The 24,017-nt window shown below is 31.4% G+C and overlaps 6 protein-coding genes across 7 annotated transcripts in view; 2 read left to right on the top strand and 4 right to left on the bottom strand.

Moving 5' to 3' along the window:
• LOC140046095 (fibroblast growth factor 8-like) overlaps window positions 1-24,017 on the top strand; it is a 251,885-nt gene that overhangs the window by 207,660 nt on the left and 20,208 nt on the right. The gene's annotated exons all lie outside the window — the stretch shown is intronic.
• LOC140046631 (uncharacterized) lies at window positions 1,154-3,308 on the bottom strand. Its single transcript, XM_072091325.1, has 4 exons — window positions 3,003-3,308; window positions 2,427-2,702; window positions 2,247-2,303; window positions 1,154-1,677 (listed from the first exon to the last, which is right to left on the bottom strand). Exons 1-4 carry the CDS (start codon window positions 3,025-3,027, stop codon window positions 1,154-1,156), a joined length of 882 nt encoding a protein of 293 aa, XP_071947426.1. The 5' UTR covers window positions 3,028-3,308.
• LOC140046091 (uncharacterized) lies at window positions 5,137-8,672 on the bottom strand. The gene is made up of 4 exons (XM_072090609.1): window positions 8,651-8,672; window positions 7,589-7,872; window positions 7,141-7,212; window positions 5,137-6,978 (listed from the first exon to the last, which is right to left on the bottom strand). The coding sequence occupies exons 2-4, from the start codon at window positions 7,860-7,862 to the stop codon at window positions 6,476-6,478; spliced, it is 849 nt and encodes a 282-aa protein (XP_071946710.1). The 5' UTR covers window positions 7,863-7,872; window positions 8,651-8,672; the 3' UTR covers window positions 5,137-6,475.
• Window positions 9,313-13,350, bottom strand: LOC140046093 (uncharacterized). 2 transcript variants are annotated; one of them, XM_072090611.1, is made up of 3 exons: window positions 13,285-13,350; window positions 11,751-12,041; window positions 9,313-9,885 (listed from the first exon to the last, which is right to left on the bottom strand). In XM_072090611.1, the coding sequence occupies exons 2-3, from the start codon at window positions 12,037-12,039 to the stop codon at window positions 9,425-9,427; spliced, it is 750 nt and encodes a 249-aa protein (XP_071946712.1). In that variant the 5' UTR covers window positions 12,040-12,041; window positions 13,285-13,350; the 3' UTR covers window positions 9,313-9,424. The 2 variants fall into 2 exon arrangements, with proteins under 2 accessions (XP_071946712.1, XP_071946711.1); XM_072090610.1 differs by having other exon boundaries at window positions 11,751-12,059; window positions 13,285-13,300.
• Window positions 13,463-24,017, top strand: part of LOC140046087 (cilia- and flagella-associated protein 46-like) — a 58,575-nt gene continuing 48,020 nt past the window's right edge. The window contains exon 1 of the mRNA XM_072090605.1: window positions 13,463-13,568. Coding sequence (XP_071946706.1) covers window positions 13,494-13,568 — 75 coding nt within the window. The 5' untranslated portion in view covers window positions 13,463-13,493. The remainder of the gene's footprint in view (window positions 13,569-24,017) is intronic.
• LOC140046090 (uncharacterized) lies at window positions 14,941-19,744 on the bottom strand. The gene is made up of 3 exons (XM_072090608.1): window positions 19,715-19,744; window positions 18,854-19,209; window positions 14,941-18,256 (listed from the first exon to the last, which is right to left on the bottom strand). The coding sequence occupies exons 2-3, from the start codon at window positions 19,167-19,169 to the stop codon at window positions 17,679-17,681; spliced, it is 894 nt and encodes a 297-aa protein (XP_071946709.1). The 5' UTR covers window positions 19,170-19,209; window positions 19,715-19,744; the 3' UTR covers window positions 14,941-17,678.

Below are 24,017 nucleotides of genomic sequence, written 5' to 3'. Positions count from 1 at the left end.
GGTAGATAAATCTATACCATCAAAACTTTATCTTTGTTTCCAAATTCAGTCATATGAATTTTTTGTAATTCCTCGGTCCTAGGTTTGATCTTCCTAATAGGGTAGTACATGGTTGATTGTATCAAAGGTTTCAGGTCTATAAAGACCCCTAAAGCTGATTTATTATTTATATATTGTTGTAGTGGATACCTTAAAGCTACAGAAGTAATTAAAATATGAATCAAGAAAGAAAGAATTCATAAGTATAGCACTTACTTTACAATTAAAACACCAACATAAATTATTAATCACTAGCAGTTACCTGTGCTCCGCACAGTATTTTCTGCCTTAATATGTGGTTATATACTAATTGGGAGGAGTAAGTATAATACAAGTGCAATCTTCCCTGATAAAAGTACTCTGACAAATGATTAAAAAACAAATTGTAATAACGAAACCAAACTATATATTTGGGTGTTTGTTGTGGTGTATTATTTTACATTTTGTTTTTTGTGGGAGCTTGTCTTAAATTATGCTGAGAAATAGTGATGTGTATGCAATGGGTCACATTTACCTATAGATAAAAAAAAAAGTGGACATAAATCGAATAAAAAAAACAACTTATTATTTACACATTTCGCGGATTCGAACTCGAGTGGACTGAGCATTGATATCAATTGATTACTCACTGCGCCAACTGTGATTTACGAAATACATTATGTTCCAGGTATATGTGTAATTAATTGAAACTCCAACGCTGCGATCAGTCGAGACTAAAACTGTTTTAATTTGCCGTCCTGGCATGGAATTTGTAGATCCGGCCATTGCGGTACACAACAGAAAAGGTTACGTTAATTGTGTTGTCTGCTGTTTAATTTTTTCAATTAAATCAATGAATATAGTGTTATCTTTCTTCTGTGCTAAGTTTTTTTGCATTTTGTATAGAACATTCACATACTGTCTTAGACGACAATTTTGGTAAGTCAAATCTTTCCGATTTTGCATTAAAGGACTTGAAAATACTACAATATGTAGTGAAGACTTAAATTAATAAATAAGTTAAACTAACTTTAAGCCTATAATTTGGATTGAAGAACATGATCAAATAGTTTATTCTTTTAACACACATCTTATATGCAGATTCAATGAGTGAAACAACCACAGAAAGATTAGTTTAATCCAAAATATAATTTCTCTTGCATTGCGAACAGCAACTTTCATTACTATTTTCTGAAACTCTTTTTCTGTTCTTTGCTTTATTTTTAAGTGTTGAATTTTCTTTCATCAAATTTTTGTTTTCACTCATTAGAATTACATTGTCTTTGAATAGCTGTGTGTGCAAATTTCGAAAATTATTTAATTGTGCTGTCTGGTATTGAATTTTTTCAATGAAATTTCTGTATATTGCGGAATCGTTTCTTTGGGTAAAAAATTGCATATCGGTTAGGACATTTACACATTGTGTGAGACGAAAATTTTGGTTAGTTAAATGTGACCGATTTTGCATTAAAACATCAACTTCAATTTTTAGATCTTCTACTACTTTCTGAAAGTTTTCTTTAAAAGCCCTTTCTTCCTCCAATTCTATATCACGCTTCTCTAATTTGTTCAGCAGTTCTGTTATAGTCTCCATAAGGTTTGATATTATCGCCATGTCTGATATTGGTAGACTTTCTGCATCAGGCTCATCCATTGGCTCTGGTGAAGTGTAACATTTTTTTTATAAACAAATTGGGTACGTAAATTTTGATAACAGATTATTATCTATAATTCAAACTTTATGTGTTCATCTTCAGGAATGATTGTAATGTAAGTTTGGACATACAAATGTTCCCCAAATTATTTTTGTGATTCAAATAAACCATGCTTTTTTGTGGATCCTCCTCTTCTACGTTCGAGCCCAAAAAAGCCTACTAAGGTGTTCGTTAATAGAGACATAAATAGTGGTGTTATACGATACAAAAAAGACCAAACAGATATATTGTACTGCCAAGCCACCAAATGTCTAAATGCTTCTCATTATTTAACAAATAATACAAGGGCTCAGTCACAATTTTTCATTTATTGCAAAGAAAAAGTTACTTAAGGCCGAGTTAGGTTATGAATACAATTTCAAAACTTGTGTAAAAAATGTAGTTGACTACCATAGCCTACAAAGTTTACAGAGCTGGGAGAAAGATGTAAACTCGGATTATTTATTATATTTCTGTACTTGGAATTAAAATAACAGAAATTTGTGCTTGTAAAAATATTTCTATATTTCATACCTTTCTTTACTTTGAATTCAGAGCTATCCACAGGTAGGTTTTTCTCAAATTTATTTTCTGCAAAAAAATAAACATAAATTCATAAAAATATAATCATAATCCTATTTCACCAACCTACCCATTAAAATTAAGGTTTTTCTGTGCAAAACCCTTACTACAGATGATTACAGTGTGACTTACCCTTAACTGAATCAAGAAGCTCAAGTAAATGAGGCTTGCAGGGTAGAAGCTTCAAGGCATCTTTAAATTGTTGTAAAGCATGCGGACCCTTTTTTTCAATGGCATCCATCAAACGGGTCATCGGTGCATCATTGCGTTCTAGGATTTCAAGTTCGGTTGGTTCAAACAATCCAACTTGAACTAAGGCATCCCATATTTCACAGATTTTCAGGTCTCTGGAAAGCGGAACTCTACATCTCCTAAGTGTTTCTTTGTCTTTGTCGTTCATAACTGAATCTGGGGAAAAAGGTGTCATCAGTGTGTTAGCTTCTAGATGGGATAAGGAGGGATATACTGTAGCTGTTTCATACACCTCCCCCCTCTCGCCTCCTTTCCTAACAATCTACAACAAGCCCTTTCTTAAAAGATGGTCTTCATCAGCATTATTTTTCAGAATTATTCAATAAAAATTGTCATTCTAAATGGTTTTAAACCATATTACACTAGAGGAGGCATATTTTTCAACCATCCGCTACTAATGATATTGATTTAAATAATTAAAGAAACAAACTTTTTAGTATTGGATCAAATATATACCTACATATATACCACCATTCCTCATATATAATGTTAATGAAAACAAATCCTGATGAGCCTATCTTTTCAGAATACCACACTCAGCCCCTGGAGAGCCCAGTCAGTACTGTAACCCGTGTGGCCTAGTTAGTAGTAGCCTAGGAATCATCCAACAAGTAGTTAAATTACCACCCAGAATACTATCATAACTGGTAGTATGTTATACAGCACTGATTGAGAAGTACAAGAATGCTAATTACATTAACTATTAAACTGAAAATTGTACTAAAATGACAGCTAATAATAAGCAAAAATAAACCAATAGTGTTGAACTTAAAATGGCTATCTATTATCAAGGTGTTTTCCAGAAAACCTATTAATAGTATCATGCTACTGTAAGTATGTCGTCTGACCCAGTTGCCATAGCAATGGTATGGTGCGCCAAGCTGTCATTAGTTCGGAAATAAAGATATCTAGTTTTAAACTGAGATATCTTTATTAATAGAGGTATCTCTATTTAAAACTAAGATATCTCTATTGCTTGAATAAATAAAGCATGGTGTACGTGTGCCATACAATGGTCATTTTTGTCAATTCCGGCATTTTCTTTTTTTTTTTTTTATTATTTTACTGTACTAAAAGTTGATTTCAACAGCTCTTAAATTGTGGAATTAAAATATTACTGTAGTGCAAACTAGGTGGAAGACTTATAAACAAACTGCAAGCATAAAATTGCTAGTCGGGCATAGGATTAGATTATAGTATATTTTCAATAGGGGTGTTTTACTTTTGAAAATCAACTATAATATGTTATTAGTATATTATTATTTATTTTGTTATAAATATAAAGTATAAGCTGTAGCAATTGTAACATGCTTGCATTTAAACAAAACTTTAAAATTGGACATCATGAATATTCAGTGCACATAAACTTTACGACATATCACATGTTAGTTTCTGCATATCCTAGTATGTTCTTGTTTTATAGTCCTATCTTTATTGATGTTAATTTTAGCATTCTCTTCTTCAGCATTCATCAGCATCTTCATTATCATGGTGCTACAAAAATATACTCAACATTTTAATGATTTTTCTATCTAAATTAACTAAAAATAGGTATTTTTTTAAAATATTTCATTATCTTCTCACACTAGTACAGGTATACCACAAGAACATGAAGCAAAAATGAGAACATATATTCATTTTACAATACAGGTGATTATACGGCCATATACTGCGTTGAAACATCGGATTGGTAAAATATCTTGACTTGCTCTTGCGTGACATCCAAGTGGGAAGCTTTTAAGCAATTAAATGCAACTATTTTTTTACATTTTCTTTATAATACAAAGTTAAGTTAATCCCTTTCAATGAAGTTAATTACAAAATGTACATCACTATTGACCCTTTATGATCAAATGGTCTTTTTTCTCCAAAAACAAAAAATCAAGATTTAATTAATGAACTTAAATTCTAATCAAGAAGAGAAATCTTTGTATTTCGACACGCGAGCCTGATACAAAATACAGAAAAAGGAGAAATAAACCAATATTGGTTATTTGCTGTGATACAATGATGAGCCTACCCTGACTGCAAAAATACATTGTACATGTACAACAATTTGTAAGCTACTGTAAATAAAAATATGGTAGAAAGATCTGGAAAAATAAATTGGGATTTTTTAGCAAGCAATTTTTTTTAATACCATAATAAGTGATATTATAGTAACTTTCGTTTTTAAAGAAATGTATGCAAGGTGATATCCTCAAGGTAGTGAATAGGTGTAATTTTCATGCCAATATGAAATAAGATAGAGAATTTCTTTTAATAACTGAAATGTATGGAAAATAGACATTTTCTTGGTGAAGCTCCCATTTAAGGATATAAAAAAACTACTATTTATGTTATATATAAAATTTCATTCTGAAAAAAAAATTAAAAAATTATGGCCTCATGGTTATCATTTACTTCCTGTACGCTTTTTTCCTTTAAGATTATTTGTCATTTTGTGGGAAGAAAAAAAAATGCAAAAATAATATAATAACTGAAAAAAACATGGTGCTAAAAACTCACAGAAAGATCCGATTCCATTTTATTAAATTAAATATAAAGTTTATTAGAAAAATATCTTTATATCACATCAAACTTGCATCCATTTTTTTTCATAGAGAAAATAAAAAGCAAATTTACACCAATTGGCATAATACATACTGGACAAATTGTGTAATCTAAAAATCTGTAACTGTTTATATCCTTTTTTTTATATTCATGGTGACGTTGAAATGAATAATAAATTACACCTATATTACATCTACATAGAGACATCTGGTAGCCATTGACATACAGTGGTATAAAAACATCATGAAATACAACAAAATGTGCATCATTCCAGTACAATAAGAGACTGTTTAAACTCATGTACACATGTATGTAAATTTCTGTAATTACCCACTTATATAGTGTATACAAAAGCTTTCCATCATTCTAGAAGGCACATATATGCAAATGAATAATTTTCTGCGTTTATTATTAAAAACCCATTAAATACAAAACATCGTTCTACAGTAGTACACAAAGGTGCTGTTTGAACTCATATACACATGTATGCAAATGAATAATTCAGTAATTAACCTGCGTTTAGTGTTTAAACCCCATTAAATACAAAACATGTGCATCGTTCTACAAAGGCACAGAACTCATATACACATGTATGCAAATGAATAATTCAGTAATTAACCTGCGTTTAGTGTTTAAACCCCATTAAATACAAAACATGTGCATCGTTCTACAAAGGCACAGAACTCATATACACATGTATGCAAATGAATACTTCTTTGAGCTAACCACTAAACATAAGTGTAGAAAACCTCATTCAATACCAAACATGTGCATCATTGTAGTACACAAAGGTATACCTTAAAAACTCATATACACATGTATGCAAATGATTTTAATCAGCCTATTCTAGAAAATCATTAAATACAAAATTTGTGAATAATTATTACCTGTAAGGTATTGTTTGAATTGTTACATAGTAAATACAATATTAAAATGGTACGTATTTGTCCCCCTCTGGTGGTCAATAATTCAATTTTTTTTTAAATGTCTGAATGGAGAGTAATAACTAATAACCATTTAAAATAAAATTAAGTTTACATTTAATATTAAATATATAAGTTTTATTTACAATATATTTATGTCATAAATATATAAATTATGTTGCAGCCTGCTGCAAACTTCTAAAGATTTATTTATTTTTATTGGCTTAGGAATTAATTACTGTAGCTTCTGTTGATTCATTGTGATCTATGTAGGATTAAAAAAAAATTACTGTTGTCTGTTTTTTTAAAAATAGGCTGAATGTTGTATTGCATTTATTTTGCACATTTCGTGAATAGCACCCCTGTGTTGTAGATTAAGAAAATCTTGCACACATTTAACCCACAATTGACCATTTATGTGGAGTGAATGCAAAGTCTTACCAGCAAAACAAGTTACAAGTTCAATTTTTTTCTTTTAGAGGATTCACCCTCATTATTTTCAGCAACCTGTTTTCGTTTCTCCAATTCCTTTCTTAGCAGTGTGTTTTCAATCTTCAGATCTGCATTTTCCGTCATCAGAATTTGTTTTTCATTCAACAGAATTGTGTTTTGATCAAATAGGTATGTCTGCCCCATCTTAAAATGTTCCTGCTGTATTGTTAACAGTTTTATTTTCTCTACCAAACTGCTGATAATTGTGTAGACATGTGCTTGTGAATTTTTGTGCATTTCTGCCAGAAAATGTACATACCCATTTAAGTACAAAATTTGTGCATTCAAATCCTTTTGAGTTCTCTGTAAAATACCAACTTTCAATCTTAATTTTTCTTCATTCGTTTTTGACTCTTCGTATTCTGATTCACACTTTTCTAATTTAGTTTGGAGTTCTGTTATGTTGTCATGAACATCATTAAGGTGTTTTTCCAGTAAACTTGCACCTTCTATGTTGGGATCCTCTGGATAAAAAAAACATGTTAATATTGTTTAGTTCTATTGCATTCTGTTCATATGGTTTCTTTATGAAGTATTCAAGTTACAGTATATTTGGTTATACAGTAGTCTTTAAGTGAATATATATGTATGCGAAACATATTATATTATATTATATTATATAATACCTTCCTTCTCTTTCAATGTACAATCTTTGTAATCCATTGGCAGGTCAAGTTGCAATATTTTCTTCTGTCCACCTGTGAAAAAATTGTTAATGTAATATCAAATTATTTGTTTACTCTACAGTTCTGTTGCATAGGCGGATTCAGGGGAGGGGAGGAGGATTGTTTGTTCAGCGGTCTAATCTCCCCTTCCCTAAATTTTTTAATTTACAATGCAAAAGTTAATACAACAATACAATTTACTATTTTAGGCCCTGTATTTTGTTTTTTTTCCACAATTTTTGATCTGCCACTGTGTTATTATGGTTATAATCATTTCGTGTTGATCTTCCATAATTGTTTACAGTATAATAAGACTTTTCATAGCAGGTTGATTATTGAATAATTGTTCAACATTTTATTTTGGAATTTCAGAAGAAATAGTCATATTTGCAACATAACTTAAACTTACCTTTCATTGTAGTATTTTCATTGATTATCTCAATTAAATGAGGCTTATCAACAAATTCCAAAGCTTTTATAAAAAGCTGTATTGCATCTGGTCCTTTTCTTTCTATGTCATCTAATAAATGGGACATCGGTGATTCATGTTGTTCAAGATTTTCAAGTTCCATTGGTGTGAACAAACTGACTTGAATTAAGGCGTCCCGTATTTCACCAACCCTCAAATCACGACAGAGCGGAACTCTACATTGCCGCAGTCTTCTTTTGTCTTCAGAATTCATTTCAACAGGTCTGGAAAAATAGATTTAAACTTAATGACTAATTGGTGTCGCTTTTTGTAGACCTTTTTAAAATTATAAGTCTCTAAGAATTATATCATTATATTCAAAAGATATTTTATTTTGTTTGTATTTGAACTAAAACTATCATCAAGCTTAGGATCTATTCCATAACATTTTTAGATAAAAAAAAATTTAATGACACGCCACTTTTGTTTAATAGTATAACATTTATAGAATAACGCCAAAAATCTCCCAGAAATGTGTATTTTGTGTGTCATGAAAGGTGTAGGCCTACACTTTTTTTAAAGAATAATTTGTTGCGTTCTAGGTAAAAATATATAAGTTAAAAACATTTCAATAGTATTTTAAAATTTAAAAAACAGAATCACTGTCGTTCAACATTAACATGATATAAAGTGATAATTTATGCATTTATACATTATACCTTGTTAATCAATATTAGTTGTTTTTTATATGTAAACACATATAGTACGTTTATAACCTTAGGCAACTTTTTCTGTCAATATGTAATTGTAATACCAAAGCCAGGCACTAACCACTTCCTGAAGACAGAGTACCCTGTACTTAGTGTTTAGTTAAACAGCTACTGTTTAACGTCATAACATTTGAACATCATAAAATTTAACTTAGACGTTAAAAATGATTATAATATTGAATATATATTGTTCATTAGACCACTGATAAATGATGAACTAATGCTGATGATGTATCAAATCAACATGTTTTATTTAAAGCTTTTTAATATGAAAGTAATCAAGACTACGTACCTGGCGGTGTGTAATTGTACTCTTATTGTTGTCTAAAATGGCTGCCAATTCTATTTTTATTACCTGGGGGATTACCAGTAAATACGTAGTTGGTATTTTATTTTCTAATGATTTTGTATTATTATAATTAATATATATAATACTATGATTAGATTTTTTGTGGATGGAAGAAATCAAAACATGTTTTTGAAAATCAACTTTTAAAAATGTTTTCTTAAAAACTTGAATAATCAGAAAAATACCAATATTTACCTGGGAGAAACTAAACCATTTCACAATTAATTCTGTAGAGGGCACCATACTCATATCTTTATATTAACATACATTAGCTTTAAAAAGCTGGTATTTCAAAAATAGGTTCACTAGTATTTTTTTATATTTATAGAAAAAAGAAACCACAAATCATGTTTATTTCAGAGTTTATTTTATGAAGTAATGATACAAATATCTAAAACTTTTACAAAATGTAATCTGTACAACAGTATTTTTACCTTACTCATTTTTTCTATTTTGTCAAATTTGGTCAAATGATAGTACAATTAAATAATAGTATTAGTTGGTATATTGACACTATTAAATTTGGTTTTGTTCAAATATGTAGCTTCAGTTACAGAATATATAATTAAAGCCATTAAAATATGTGTATGTTTTTAACTTTCTTAATTTATCAGCTAATTCTGTTCCTAGTGCATTTATCTACCAACTTTCTAAGAAAAAGATTTTTTGAACCTACAAATGGTTGTGACTTACAATTGTATCTAGGCACACTGCTGTTCAAGCAAAACTTTCTTTATCATTTTCTATATCAAAAACAAGCTTGTTCAAATCCATTTTAATTTCACCACTTATTGTTTCTTCAGTATCATCACCTCCTGAAGAGATTAACATATTTGAAACTACTTTTTGAATGTCTGATAGCATGGTCGTACTTTTTGCTTTTACTTTATCCAGCTCTACTTGTAACCGATTACTTGTAGAGCACAATGGTGGGTTGTCACCAGTACATACACATACTCCACAAAATATGGTGGTACCATCATCATTTATTTTGTCTAGATTGTCAAGTTCTTCCAAAAATGTGTTTCTATCTTCTTTTGTGATCTTAAAACTTCCATCATCTTGTTCTAGGCATGTAGCGTTTAAAAAGTCTTTAAGTTCCATTTTCTTATCCTTTGTCCTCTGGTCTAGTTTAACTAGTAAGGATAACTCACTTTCATATATTTCAACCTTTCTTTCTGAAAGATAAGAATGAATTATCATCATTTTGATTATGTCAATCAGCCTAATTATTATCGGAATACTTCTTATCATCAACATCATAATCATCATCATTGCATACATGCCAACATCTGAAGGTGGTGTTTTTTATGTCAACAGCCCCCTCTGTCTATTATCGAGAGGTAAGGAGTGCATGATATCCCATGGTGGCTATCCCCTTTCATATGTCAACAACCCCCTCTGTCTATTATCGAGAGGTAAGGAGTGCAGTGATATCCCATGGTGGCTATGTAAGGGGAACCCCCTTTCCGTTGAGGACAAAATCAGCAAAAAATTATATTATAAATATCATAAATTTGCTTGTGTGTAAACTATAAGCCTTTTTGTTATATTTGAATGCAGAAAAAAACACATATACATCAAAATTCATTCGGACAAAAATGTGGAAAACCGGGAGCACAATATTAGGCCGGGAAACAAGTCTAAAATATGACAGTCTCCTGGCCAAAACGGGAGTGTTGTCATGTATCAATGTCATCATTATCACCATTGTCAACATTCTTCGTACAGCGATTGAAATACACGTTTATTTGGTTTTTACCCTTGGGGTAAAACCCATACGACGTTCGTACGAATAAACAAAGTACCGGTAAGCTGACACGAAACCAATTAAGATCGGAATTCTTAGGTCAAAAAGCGCCCTCTGTGCGTCGACCCATATCAATTGACATGGCGTGTTGACAAATTCAACTGGATATTGCATGTCGTTTCGCGCGCGAATCGTTCAATTATTATTTTTCAATCGACAACCAGACCTATATATTTATAATACATCGAATACAATTTACTTTTTAAATAAATAATGATCGTAAATCCTGCTAACGTATGTTGTTTGTTGACCACGTGTATTTATCGTGCGAGCCGAACTATTGTTGTGGAAATTCCATTTAATGTACACGCACTGTACCCCTCTTGTAAAAATCACCACATGTATTTATCGTGCGAGCCGAACTATTGTTGTGGAAATTCCATTTAATGTACACGCACTGTACCCCTCTTGTAAAAATCACCACGTGTATTTATCGTGCGAGCCGAACTATTGTGAAAATTCCATTTAATGTACACGCACTGTACCCCTCTTGTAAAAATTAACACGTGTATTCATCGTGCGAGCCGAACTATTGTTGTAAAAATTCCATTGAACACGCACTGTACCCCTCTTATCGTGCGAGCCGAACGGTTGATGTGGTAATTCACAGACACCAGGCTACCACAATACAGAACTCCCTGCCGTTACATGTACATTATAAGCCACCGATTCGCAAGTTCAGGTCACCGGAAAAAAACCAACAAGTTGATTATTTATATATAATTTTACAAAACAATAGATATACATTCGCATTAACGAAAAAGAACATTTTAAACAATAATTGTTAAACAATCAGAAAGCTTATTTGAGGTCGCGATTTGACATGACCCCGTTAACGCTTGATTATTTATACCCCGAGGCAGCGTGTAATTGGAATGGGATTGAGATAACCAGTAAAGTTGGTGGATTTTTCGTCCAGATGGTTTTCTAATTTTTTATAGCCGGAGGCGTAAGTTAATTGCCACACGCGACCTCACAGTTGGAAGTACACGGTAGTTTCAGTCCCGTCCGAACGGGCCCATTGTCATCATTATCACCATTGTCAACATTGTCATCATCATAATGATGGTATGGGATCAGAATCATAATAATGAGAATAATAATTATTATGAGGTGCTAGATTTAATTCTAGAAGCTCAACCCAAAATCTGCACTGCAAATAAATCTGTCTGTCCTTCAGACCCCACCGCCACTCACATTTACTCACTCATTACTACTGCCACTGTGTCCTACCTTTCTGTTCAACATTTTGGTTGAGTAAATCAAGCAAATGCGGTTTATTAACACCTTTCGTCAGGGCAGTTTTAAAGTCCTTCAAGGCCAGTGGTCCTTTTTGTTCAAGAGCATCTAGTAGGCGAGTCATTGCATCTTCAATCCCACTGCTTGGCCGATTTATCCGTTGAAGTTCGGGTGGTGTAAACAGACCAACTTCTACTAAAGGATTCCACAGTTCCTCAATTGTCAGATCTTGAGAAAGCTGAACTCTACAGCTCCGAAGAATGTCTTTATTTCTGCAATCCATACCTGTATCGTAACAAACAACTTATAGGAAACTTTAAATTTCTATCTATCTATTGTTATATACATTTTTCTTTCATTTTGCCCAGATTAATTTATTGGAATTAAATTGTTCATTATATCTATATAACAATAACATTCACTCAAAACAATATCGCTAGGCTTTACCAATACATCAATACATCATTATTCCAAAATGATATTCTTGTTTTTAAGTAAATTTTCTTTTGGATGATCCAAAGTCGAATAAAATTCGTAAACTTAAGTTTTTTACTCTAGCTTTCGCTGGTCAACGACGCAGCTTAATTCATGAGTGAGTCTCTGTGACTTGGACTTGTTACCATCAGATCTCGTATATAGCACAGCGCCACCCACAGATCGCCCAGGCTTTCCCAAACGGGACCGCCGGCCCCCCCCCCCCTCAGCAAGCCGTTGCACAACCCCGGGGGCTCCAAACCTCGTGGAGTAAAACACGAGACAAGTTGGGAAGTCTTTTGGTTCACCCAAGGGGCGAAATAAGAGGTGATGACGGGTCTGGTGTGATGTACCAAGTGAATTGCAACAACTGCGATAAAGCATATGTGGGAGAGGCGGCGGGAGCCTTGAGGAGCGCGGGGCGGGTGTCGCTTCGCGTTGTGCAGGGGTCCTGGCGCGTTCGGCCAGGGATTCGGCTTCAGAGGTTGTTCGCGACTCGGCCATCGCCGATCGCGTGGCCACTCGCACTCATTTGCCAGGTTGGGACGTGGAGATGCTTGGCGCAGAGTCATCGTGGAGGGACGGGAAGATGAGGGAATCGGTAAGGATAAGAAAGCGTGGTGACACTGTGAACGGAGGCGGCGGCGGTTTGGAGCTCCCGGGGTTGTGCAACGGCTTGCTGAGGGGGGGGGGGGGCCCGGCGGTCCCGTTTGGGAAAGCCTGGGCGATCTGTGGGTGGCGCTGTGCCATATACGAGATCTGATGGTAACAAGTCCAAGTCACAGAGACTCACTCATGATTAAGTTGCGTCGTTGACCAGCGAAAGCTAGAGTAAAAAACGTAAGTTTACGAATTTTATTCGACTTTGGATCATCCAAAAGAAAATTTACTTAAAAATACTATACAGTGATCCAGATGAACCTTTTTACTGATTTTCTTGTTTTACTTTACATTAAAAAGTAGTTTTATATTTATTTCAATTATTTTAGATGTTTAACATGAAGGAAGGAGATTTAGATTTAAGATGTTACGCACAAATAATATTAAAACCTACCTTTTCCTTGTATACATCCAAGTACACAGTAGCTAATAATAATGAACTATGTTCCCTATAGATTAGATCTTATAAGAATCAATTTAATTAGCATAACACTTAAAGGGTTAATGTATTGATATTTCCTGTAGTCATGTTCAAATCTCAATTGACCAATAAAACAGGATGTCATTGTCATTTCATACTTTCTCTTCCACTATTAAAATAAAATGGTTGCGTTGCTAAACAATGAATATAATTATTTTTGTTTGGCTGGTTTGATCATCAGGACTGTTGCCAGCAAGGTACAGTAACATTCATAGAATAGTATTAATTAAAATTAACTAGGTGGTCTGTTGTTTGTATTAGTTTATGATTCTGTTGAATTTTTACATCCTCCTCCAGTCTTACAGATGTATTGTCCCCCCAAAAAATGAAGATTAATAAATTTAAATAGGCAATTTTGCAGTTTTTATAAAGTTATTCACTTCTGTAAAAAAAATTATTTCACTTAATATAAAAAGTCAAAAGAAACGGTTAATTTTAACTAAAAACCATTGTCTGACTGACAATTTAAGTATTTTTTTCTTTAATTTTAAATTACATTTTTTTCAGGTAAATAATTTATATACTTAATATTTTAAAAAGTATCATCATATCAACTAAACAGACTTGAATCTTCATCCAAAAGCAGGAGAGGAGGTCTAGAATAAATACCTTGTTACTTACATATGTAGGCTTATACAGTAATAAGGAAGGGAATTCCCCTAAAAATTCCAAATTCCATTTGTTGAATGGTTGAACAGTTGAACAGTTGAACAAATATTATGTGCACAGTGAATTTGAATACAAAAGCAGTTTGTGGTTGATAAGTTGGCGGCAAATTTGATATGAAAATATGTCTTACTCTGTTGGCATGGAGGGGATGTTTATACTATCATATTGGATATTCTAATTAAACTCATGCATACAAATTGGATCCTCTTCATCTCATCTTGTAGGACAACAACAAAATAGGTAAATGTGTAACAATTTTTATAGAATAAGACCTATAAGCATAAATGAGAACCTACCTATATCTATTTTATAAGACAGGTACAATGGTGATTACAGGATTGTGAGGTAGTGGGAAGTGTGGTGGTGGAAGGGGTATTAAGGGCCTGAACTTAATTCTCCCGTTCCACCTTAGTAAATCGTCATTCTGTTATCTCAATTTTAAAAGAAATGTTGCATTGTTGCAAGATTACAATCTGTTTCCATTACATGTATAGAATATCAAAACGGTTAAGCGTGGTTGCCACTAGCGACGCAACGCAACGCAAGTGAATTGACCAATCACAAGCGATGGCTTATTCGCTTGTGATTGCTAACTGTCTATAACTTCGCTTGTCATTGGTTAAAACGCTTGCGTTGCATTTACGTCCTTGCATTACGTTCTAGTGGGAACCAAGCTATAGTGAGATTGAACAGAAAACTATGATTTTTTACATCTGTGGTCTGTATAGCAAATCCACATGGTCTGTATAATCATAATTTAATCATTCATTTAAAAACCATGAACATTAAAACATCAAGTAATTTTAACAAAATCAATATTATATTGCAAGAAATATTGTATCAATAAAACAAAAGACTCAATGTAAATTTTATTCTAAATATGATTTATTATACAGTACCTACTTAATATGATTTATTGTACAGTACCTACTTAATATGATTTATTGTACAGTACCTACTTAATATGATTTATTGTACAGTACCTACTTAATATGATTTATTGTACAGTACCTACTTAATATGATTTATTGTACAGTACCTACTTAATATGATTTATTGTACAGTACCTACTTAATATGATTTATTATACAGTACCTACTTAATATGATTTATTGTACAGTACCTACTTAATATGATTTATTGTACAGTACCTACTTAATATGATTTATTGTACAGTACCTACTTAATATGATTTATTGTACAGTACCTACTTAATATGATTTATTGTACAGTACCTACTTAATATGATTTATTGTACAGTACCTACTTAATATGATTTATTGTACAGTACCTACTTAATATGATTTATTGTACAGTACCTACTTAATATGATTTATTGTATCTACTTAAAAAAATACAAAAGTAAAAAAAATGAGATAAAATAAAATATAAACACTTTACAGTCACTTTCTTACAAGTTGATATTTTCAGCTCAACAAAACGAACCCTGACCTGACGTTCTGACCTAAGTTCTGACCCGCATCGTAAACTGTAGAGTTATGTACTCATAAGCTGTGAATCTATATAATGCAATGGTTTTGTAAACCAATCACATCCCTATCCATTGCATGAATCTAGCTATCACATGTTTTGCATTGAAATGTGCTAAAAAATTAAATAAAACTATTTTTTACATATTCTTTGTTATAAATCCAAATATAATGCCTTTCAGGAATAAAACAATGATATTTACACTTAGGTATTTATACTTAAATTAAGATTTACCCACTAAGATCGCACTCATAGAGGCTCAAAAGACCGAAAACAACATTGATGGCAAACATAAAAAAAGAAACGGACATTTTCACATGCGAACCTATACACATGCTTACTAAAAAACGTACAGAGTGGCGAACACAAGTGAGACGCGCAATGCCTAACAACGTTTAGCGTTTAAGACGATGACTTAAATTATAAGTATTAAAAGTTTACATTGGCTGTGTACAGTAAATTGAAATGTGCTAGACTATCGAATAGTGTTCTATTTTCACAACTGTATTTGCAGCTGATGGACCATAAAATATGGAAGCTATACTTTTGAAAACTTTTTTCCCTAAAATTTCTACAAATCAATCTTGAATTAATAAACTTGAATTTAATGTAGTCTTATTTTGTGTTTTGCTTTGATGTACCATGAACCTGTGTACATGGATGTACCCTGATAAGCCTTTTAAAACAAAAAAATATGACAAACAATGTCTACAATTTCTATTTTCTATTGTTACGTTTTAGTGGTTAAATTTTGTTAGTGGTTTATGAAATTTGTAACATAGGCCCTGTTTCTGCTGCCAACTAAATACCGTATATTATACGGTATTTTTTGAATACCGTATATATACGGTATATTTTTGGCAGCAGAAACTGCGCTCATAAAAAATATACCGTATTTTGTATACCGTATTTTCCCCACAAAATTTGTGGATAAAATACGGTATTTACAAATTTATACCGTATTTTTTGTACCCGTTTCTGCTGCCAATAAAAAATACCGTATTTTTTTTTTACATGACAAAAGGTCAACATTCGTATTTTTATTTTCTGTCGCTGTCAGCTGTTTTACACACGTGTATATATATATTCGGCGAAAATGTGGAGCGAAGACGTCACAGTTTTACTAAATAAATTTGTGTGGGGAAGCTAAAATGTCTGGCCAACTAAAAGGGAATAAAAGGGACAACCACATTTATAAAGACATTTCTAAAAAAATAAAGCAGGAGTATGGAATAGACTTGTCTCCAAAGCAAGTAAACTCAAAGCTGAAGAACCTGCGAAAGCAGTACAACATTGCAAAATACAATAACTCGGGGAGGGAACGAATTAATTGTCCCCATTACGATGTTTTCTGTGCTCTCACAACATCTCTATCACTAGGGCTAGGCTGTTGAAAGTGAGACGTAAAACTTCCTTTATTGCGACTTTTAATTATCGATCAAATAAATGAATGGCAATTTGGGTAAAAAAGATGAAATTTAACACGACCACCCAAGAAGTATTGTTAGCAGAAACGGGGTACTAAAAAATACGGTATAAAAAATACCGTATTTTATACCGTATTTTTATACCATATTTTGAGCAGTTGCAGCAGAAACAGGCCCATAGTGGTTAAACTGTTGATATATTGTTAGTGGTTAATGAATTGTTACATTAGTGGTTGATTTTTGTTAAATTAGTGGTTGATTGTTTTATTATTAGTGGGTGATGATACAAAGCCTACCCTGATCAAGTGCCTGACTGTGCACAAATACATCAAAACAATTTTAGATAGTCTTTTAAGGGCCTGTTCAGACCTACAGAGTTATGCTTTCGTATTGTACGCGGCGTACAACTCCATAGGTCTGAACCAGGGAAAGATTAGTGGAAGCCACCTCGTACGACACTGATCTTTCGTTCGTTACGACAGCTCAAGGTACAAGATTGGTGGACGCCGCTTACAATACGAAAGTCATGCATCAACGATTTTGACCTCTAACCAATCAAAATTACTCTTGCATACCACATGTTCGCCCAAATCGGTAACACTTCAGTTTGAAACGAAAGTGTTAGTTAGGCAAATCTGAACACTTGTCTGTTACGACGCTAATTATAATAATGACATTGCTTGCGATACGAAAGCTTAACTCCATAGATCTGAACATACCCTAAGTTGTTTTCTGTCCTGTTTCTCTCCATTTCTCAAAATAACCAATTATTTGTTTAACTTTTTTAATGATGTTTTCACTGGCATTAACATATTTGTCTCCCAACAGCCATTTTAATATCATTAGGATTTTTGAATCATTTATCTCATTTTCTTGACTGTATGCCTTCACTTCATGTTCGTCTTGACTGCACGCCTTCATTTCATGTTTGTCTTGAGTGTATGCCTTCACTTCATGTTCGTCTTGACTGTATGCCTTCATTTCATGTTTGTCTTGAGTGTATGCCTTCATTTCATGTTTGTCTTGAGTGTATGCCTTCATTTCATGTTTGTCTTGACTGTATGCCTTCATTTCATGTTTGTCTTGAGTGTATGCCTTCATTTCATGTTTGTCTTGAGTGTATGCCTTCATTTCATGTTTGTCTTGAGTGTATGCCTTCATTTCATGTTTGTCTTGAGTGTATGCCTTCATTTCATGTTTGTCTTGAGTGTATGCCTTTGTTGTGTGATTATCATCTTTGGGTAACACTTTTTCTTCAACAGATTTTGCTTCATGAGTTTCCAATTCTTGAATTATAACTGTTAATAAATAATGTATTTTTATTTTATTTTAATTCAAATATATATTAATTACTGTAATTAATTTATTATAAACTGTCAACTAAAGCCTTGTCTACACTATTAAACTTTATTTGTCAAAAAAGTTTGATGTGCCTATATATGATGGTAGTGATATGACATCATCATTGTTTAACACATAAATATAGTGCAGACAAGGCTTTAGATAGATTAATATCAGAACAATGTGTAATTGGTACTTTATAAAATTAATTGTTTAAACAAGTCATTTAAAAGGCTTTCATTATGTCTAGTTTTATTTTTCTTATTTAAAGAATTTTGCAGCAAAAGTCCTCGCTAATAGACAACACAATAGATATATCATGTATGACACCACCAAACATTTGAGTTAAAATCATGATTGCTAGGCATTTGATACTAATAGGCAAACTGCCTTAAAATGTCTTGGCATGTTTTGGGAAAACTATTATCATCAGAACTGAAATCAATGCCAATAACACAGGAGGTTGTATTTAAATGAGGCAGTAATTAGCATGATAAAAAACGAGGAAAGCGGACAACAAACAGTCGTATAAACAATAAATATATTTTACTTACATTGGCAATTTCTTTTAATAAGACGTTGTATGTCGATCTGATCATGTTGTAGTAGTAGGTTTATCTTTCGTAATTCTTGTTTAATTTCCTGATTTTGCTTTGTCAAGCTGTTTATTTCATTGTGTAGTTCATCTATGATTCTTTTGCTCTCCTCAATTTCTTCTTTGTCTACCATACCGTGTTGATTCATGTAGTCTATTTCTATTTGAGTTTCCTTTTTATACAATTCTAGGTCAACAATTTTCTTTTTGAGAGCGGTATTTTCATCTTGTATTTTATCCAGGTTCATCACCACAGTACTTCCTTCCTCCTCCATATTTCATGTCAGACAGTGAGACAAGACACTCGATAGGAAACTATGTAAATAAATTAGTTGGAATTAATTAGTATTTTAATATTTTTGATAGAGTTAGTAGTTACTATCATATTTTAATGTTTATTCTCCTCATTTTTTTCCTGTATTATTGTGTAGTTTGCGTCAATGCACTCAGAAAGAAGAACAGACAGGGAAGTTAACCTTAACCACTTATCTTATCAATCTTAATATTTCATTAAACAATACTATATTTTTTTTATATTTAGGCCGACATAATGAATGTATATCATCTAATGATATAACAACAGTCATTTGCATCGGGCCAACTCAAAGCCCAAAAAATGTATGTTCTTACATATCTTTATGAAATCTACAGGTACAATTGATTTTAGATACCTTACCTTGTACAAGTCTGCTAAACTGCGAATTGAACAACTCTTTCTACTGCAGCTTTTAACGTTACTATGCCTTATTAATCTATCAAACATTAATTGCAATTTATACTGTATAAAATAGTCAATGGAAGGTGCAAATCTAATATTTACCTTTTTTACTACAGTGTTTACAAATACGCCACAGCATGTCACATGATAATTGTTTGTATTGGTATGGATCAATGAATGAATAGAACTATTAATAATCTATACATCATTTTCAGGTGACATCATATTTCCCATCATCCATTTGTTTGTTTAATACAAAACACTATTAGGTTCTAGTGAGACACTACTGTAGGGCCCATGATAACAATGTTTGTTATTTGCATATACTTTAATTTAAACTTCTTGATTTCATCAAGCCCTAAAAATGTTGTATGCTATTCCTATTTTGTAAATATGATTGATTTTTTTATCATTAAAAACACATTTAGAAGCAATACTAGAAATCTGTGACCAAACATATTAGGCCAGTAATAAACAGATATTATAGTGAATGATCTATTTCATGTTGTTTGTTGTCATAGGAACAATGTTTGTTCAAAGGGATTAGCTCAAAATACCGAGGCAATCAATAAAATGTTGTATTGAAATACAAATTATTAATTGATAAGTACACAAATATATTTAATTTTTCTGTCATATCCCTCAATTCAGTATGTAATATATGGATGTGATAGATTATAAAAAGTTTCCCTCATCAAATACTGTAAAAACAAAAGATACAATTCAAATTACATTCCACATTCATGTTTAATTGTATGATGACAAAGACAAAATATGGCTCTGTTTGAAGTTACTTGTTTTAATATTATACCTCCTTATAATTAAGAACAATTAGAAGCAAAAATAATTAAAATAATTAAACATTTTTATAGAGGCTTATTTATAAATAAAATGGTATTATAAATGTTATCATTTAAATACAACTAAAAATGATTGAAATATTAGATTTTCTTTCTAGAATGTAACAATCTACTAATTAATTAACAGTATTCACTCTGGAATGTGTGAATGTTTTTTCCCTTAAATATACAATTTTTACAGATTTTCTATTATTTAAAAGCAGCTACTACATTTTCAAATTAGTTTTTTGTTAGTCAAGCTGCTGAGCCGTTAAGAAAGGACTGGATTGGGCTAATAGACCCTACCAGTTCAATCATTTTGTTATTGAAACCACATAGAGATGTCCCAATGGGATGGGAATAACTAATCATATTAAATTACAATTCATTAATTCAACTATTCATATTTTCAAATTATTTTTAGTTAGTAATTAAATTGTATTTAAAAATTATTGAAACTTATAATAATTTAATTTTAATGTTTTAATTTTTACTTATTTAAAGAGTCCATCCAACTGATCAGTAGAAACCCTGAGAACTATATGATTGGACAAGAAAATAAAAATGACAACAATTTAATTGTTAAGTTTTTTAGTTCATCAGTAGTAAATTGTACATGGTTATCTGTTGATTCTTCAATATCCGTTATCCCGGTTGGAAGGAGCTCAATTAATTGGTTTATACCGAATAAGAATATAATTATAAGAAGCGTACAAAGCAAACCAATAATAATACTAATAGTAACAATTAACTTAAAGATAATTTTCTTTTGATCCCTGATTTTCTCATCCTTAGCTTGTCCCTCCTCGTTTAGTCTTGTAACTTCCTTTTCTTTGTTTAGAAGCCAAATTTGATTTCTCTTTTTTTCAGATTTCAAATCATCAATTTCACGGTCCTTATCTCTACTTACCTTGTCCTTCTCATGTAGGACAATGTTAAATTCATTTTTGTTTTCAAGACACTGCAATGATAATTTGTTACTTTCTTTGATTTCTTTTTGCAGCGCTTTATGTAGGTCATAATTGTGCAATTTCAAATCTTGCTCATTTTGAGTTCTAAGTTCATTCTTGACATCCACATTTTCACTTGACATTGTTTTTGTTTCTGTTTTTGGTTGCCTCTTAAGTAATATCTGATTTTTTAGAAGATCAACCACTCCATCAATTATTTGGTTTTTATGTATGCAAATTTATTTCTTACGTTAAGCACTAACCATTAAAAGATAATTTGTTTTTATTGTATATTTCTACTTTAAAAATCACAAGGAAAATTTCAACTGGTAAGAAATAATATGAACAAATGCTCTGTCAATTTCCCTTTATTTTTCTTGCAAGTTTGTGTGTGAATCAATCACCTGTGGCTCTGTTGAGTCTTATAACTTTCTACAATAATGACAGAAGGCTGAAACAAAAAATGCACCTAGTCATTTAGGTTTAGTATCTCATTGATTAACTTTTAATGCAGTCTCTCAGAATAGAAACTGTAAGGCTATTCCTGGAACAACCCTATTGTTGTGGAAATTTCCCAAGCATGAATGCATGAACCTAGTTTATTAATGATAAAATAACAGTTAAATTAAATAATGAATATCACATCTTTGTTTTTATTTAATTATACTGTGTATATAGTATAGTACTGTATACTTACTTTACTGTGTAAACCTGCTCACAATAGTTTAATGGTACAAAATTCTTCCACCAGTTATACTTCGTGCTGATTTGTACATACAGTAAATGAGTATATTAATTAGTTTATTGATTGGTGTAATATTGATTTAATATTGATTTATTTCCGAACAGATGTACAATTTACGTCAGAGTATTGCAAATTCCAGGATTGTGATTTCTTCAAAGGCTTTGAATCTGTCCAAATCGTACCTTGTTCTTCCTTATACTTTTCAATCAAATCTTACTAAATTAACATTGCTCCAAAAAAGAATCATGCGTATAATTTCAAAATCTTCTTTTACAGTTAAATTTATTATCCTCATAGATTTTACGATATGTTTAAATTTAATGTTAAAACTAACACTAGGTCATCCTCTTATATTTATCTCCCAAAAATACAGGACTACTATATTTCACCAAAGTATTAGATCATACTCTGGTGCAAAACTTTGTCTCCTTCATATTGTTTTTAAAATTTCATACGCATCTCCAACAGTGAGCACAGACTCGCCAATTATAAATTATCATGCTTTTAAACTAAGTCTCACTGTCATTTGAGGCTTAGGGAGTGGAGTTGTGAGTTACAACCCAAGCATTAGGTCAGGCTTAAACCCTGGACCTTGGGATTGGAAGGCAAGCATGTTAACCACCAAGCTACAGCTTCACTACGAGCTATAGCTATAATTAGGTTTTTTTTGTTGGCATGGATTAAAATTTTAATTCATTCAAACTGAGTAAACTCTTTATAGAATTCATTTATTTACACCGTTTATAAACGCAGCCTTTAGTCTAGACTGTATACAAAACGTTATATTTTATTAACTCCAACAGTGTTTTATAATAACAAAATAAGTTCTATTATAGACTAATAGAATATTGATCCTATTTGTTATTATATATTATAGATTCATATTTAGAATATTACTCTTGGTGTAATGTTTTTAAATTATTATAATTATAATCGTTTATTTGTTTGCACCTATTACAATGTCTCATGCATCCTATAAGAAGCTGAGGAAATTTTAAAGCTTAAATACAAAATATATTCAATTCAACGTAAACATTTTTTTCTTTTATAAGCTATTACAATAATATAAATTAATAAGGTACTTAAATAAGGGTAAGTATAGAATTTCAAATAATTCATTTGATAAATATAAATATATATAAAAAAAACAAATCATTATTCTTTTATTTTAAATTTCATAAGATTATTAATGTTTTCTCTCTTTTCTTCTTTTTTTTTTGTATATTTATTAACAACAAATAAACCTTATAATAATAATAAAAATATTTTTATACCCTGAAAAGGTTAGATAAATTTGATGCAAAATGAGGTATATATAATTGTATCATACTGGTACTTAACATTCCATTTATATTAATTGTGACTAGTATCAACTAAAAAAAATATTTTTTAATCTTAACATGATCATAATTAAGGTAATTTAATACTATATACAATAATGTACCTAACATTATTGTTATATATACGTATGTAATGTGCAATTAGAAACTCAAAAAGTTAAAGTTTACTTTTTACTAGTAATTTTTAAAATAAAATTACTATTAATAGTAATTTGCTCTACAATTTGGTCAAAATGAATGTTTTGTGAATACACAAGAGTATAGAGAATAGAACTATACTAGGAATGCTATATGTTCTGAACATATTACATGTAAGAAAATATATGGAATATTATAATCCAATTTTTATAAAATTTAAATCTATGCAATCTTCCCCTTCATTCTCGCCTACATATTCTGCCATTTAGCTAGCATATTAATTTATTTATCTTTGCATCTTTATATATAGCATTAGCACCAAAATATTGTACACATACTTAAAAATTTTAAGGAAGTCCACAGATTTGTCCTGAGCTCAATTTTTCCCGTTTA

The sequence above is a fragment of the Antedon mediterranea genome, chromosome 4 (genome assembly GCF_964355755.1).
Source record: "Antedon mediterranea chromosome 4, ecAntMedi1.1, whole genome shotgun sequence".
Lineage (NCBI taxonomy): Eukaryota > Metazoa > Echinodermata > Crinoidea > Comatulida > Antedonidae > Antedon > Antedon mediterranea.
This window is presented reverse-complemented; position numbering and strand designations above follow the sequence as displayed.

Coding starts and splice junctions, on each gene's coding strand:
- LOC140046090 (XM_072090608.1), bottom strand. CDS start 19,169: ATGGAGGAGGAAGGAAGTACTGTGGTGATGAACCTGGATAAAATACAA. Junction 18,257..18,853: donor TATTAAAAGAAATTGCCAAT/GTAAGTAAAATA, acceptor ATTTATTAACAG/TTATAATTCAAGAATTGGAA.
- LOC140046093 (XM_072090611.1), bottom strand. CDS start 12,039: ATGGATTGCAGAAATAAAGACATTCTTCGGAGCTGTAGAGTTCAGCTT. Junction 9,886..11,750: donor CCAAAATGTTGAACAGAAAG/GTAGGACACAGT, acceptor CTTATCTTTCAG/AAAGAAAGGTTGAAATATAT.
- LOC140046091 (XM_072090609.1), bottom strand. CDS start 7,862: ATGAATTCTGAAGACAAAAGAAGACTGCGGCAATGTAGAGTTCCGCTC. Junction 7,213..7,588: donor TGAAAATACTACAATGAAAG/GTAAGTTTAAGT, acceptor ATTTTTTCACAG/GTGGACAGAAGAAAATATTG. Junction 6,979..7,140: donor TACATTGAAAGAGAAGGAAG/GTATTATATAAT, acceptor TTTTTTATCCAG/AGGATCCCAACATAGAAGGT.
- LOC140046631 (XM_072091325.1), bottom strand. CDS start 3,027: ATGAGGAATGGTGGTATATATGTAG. Junction 2,304..2,426: donor GCTTCTTGATTCAGTTAAGG/GTAAGTCACACT, acceptor ATTTTTTTGCAG/AAAATAAATTTGAGAAAAAC. Junction 1,678..2,246: donor TGAATTCAAAGTAAAGAAAG/GTATGAAATATA, acceptor ACACTTCACCAG/AGCCAATGGATGAGCCTGAT.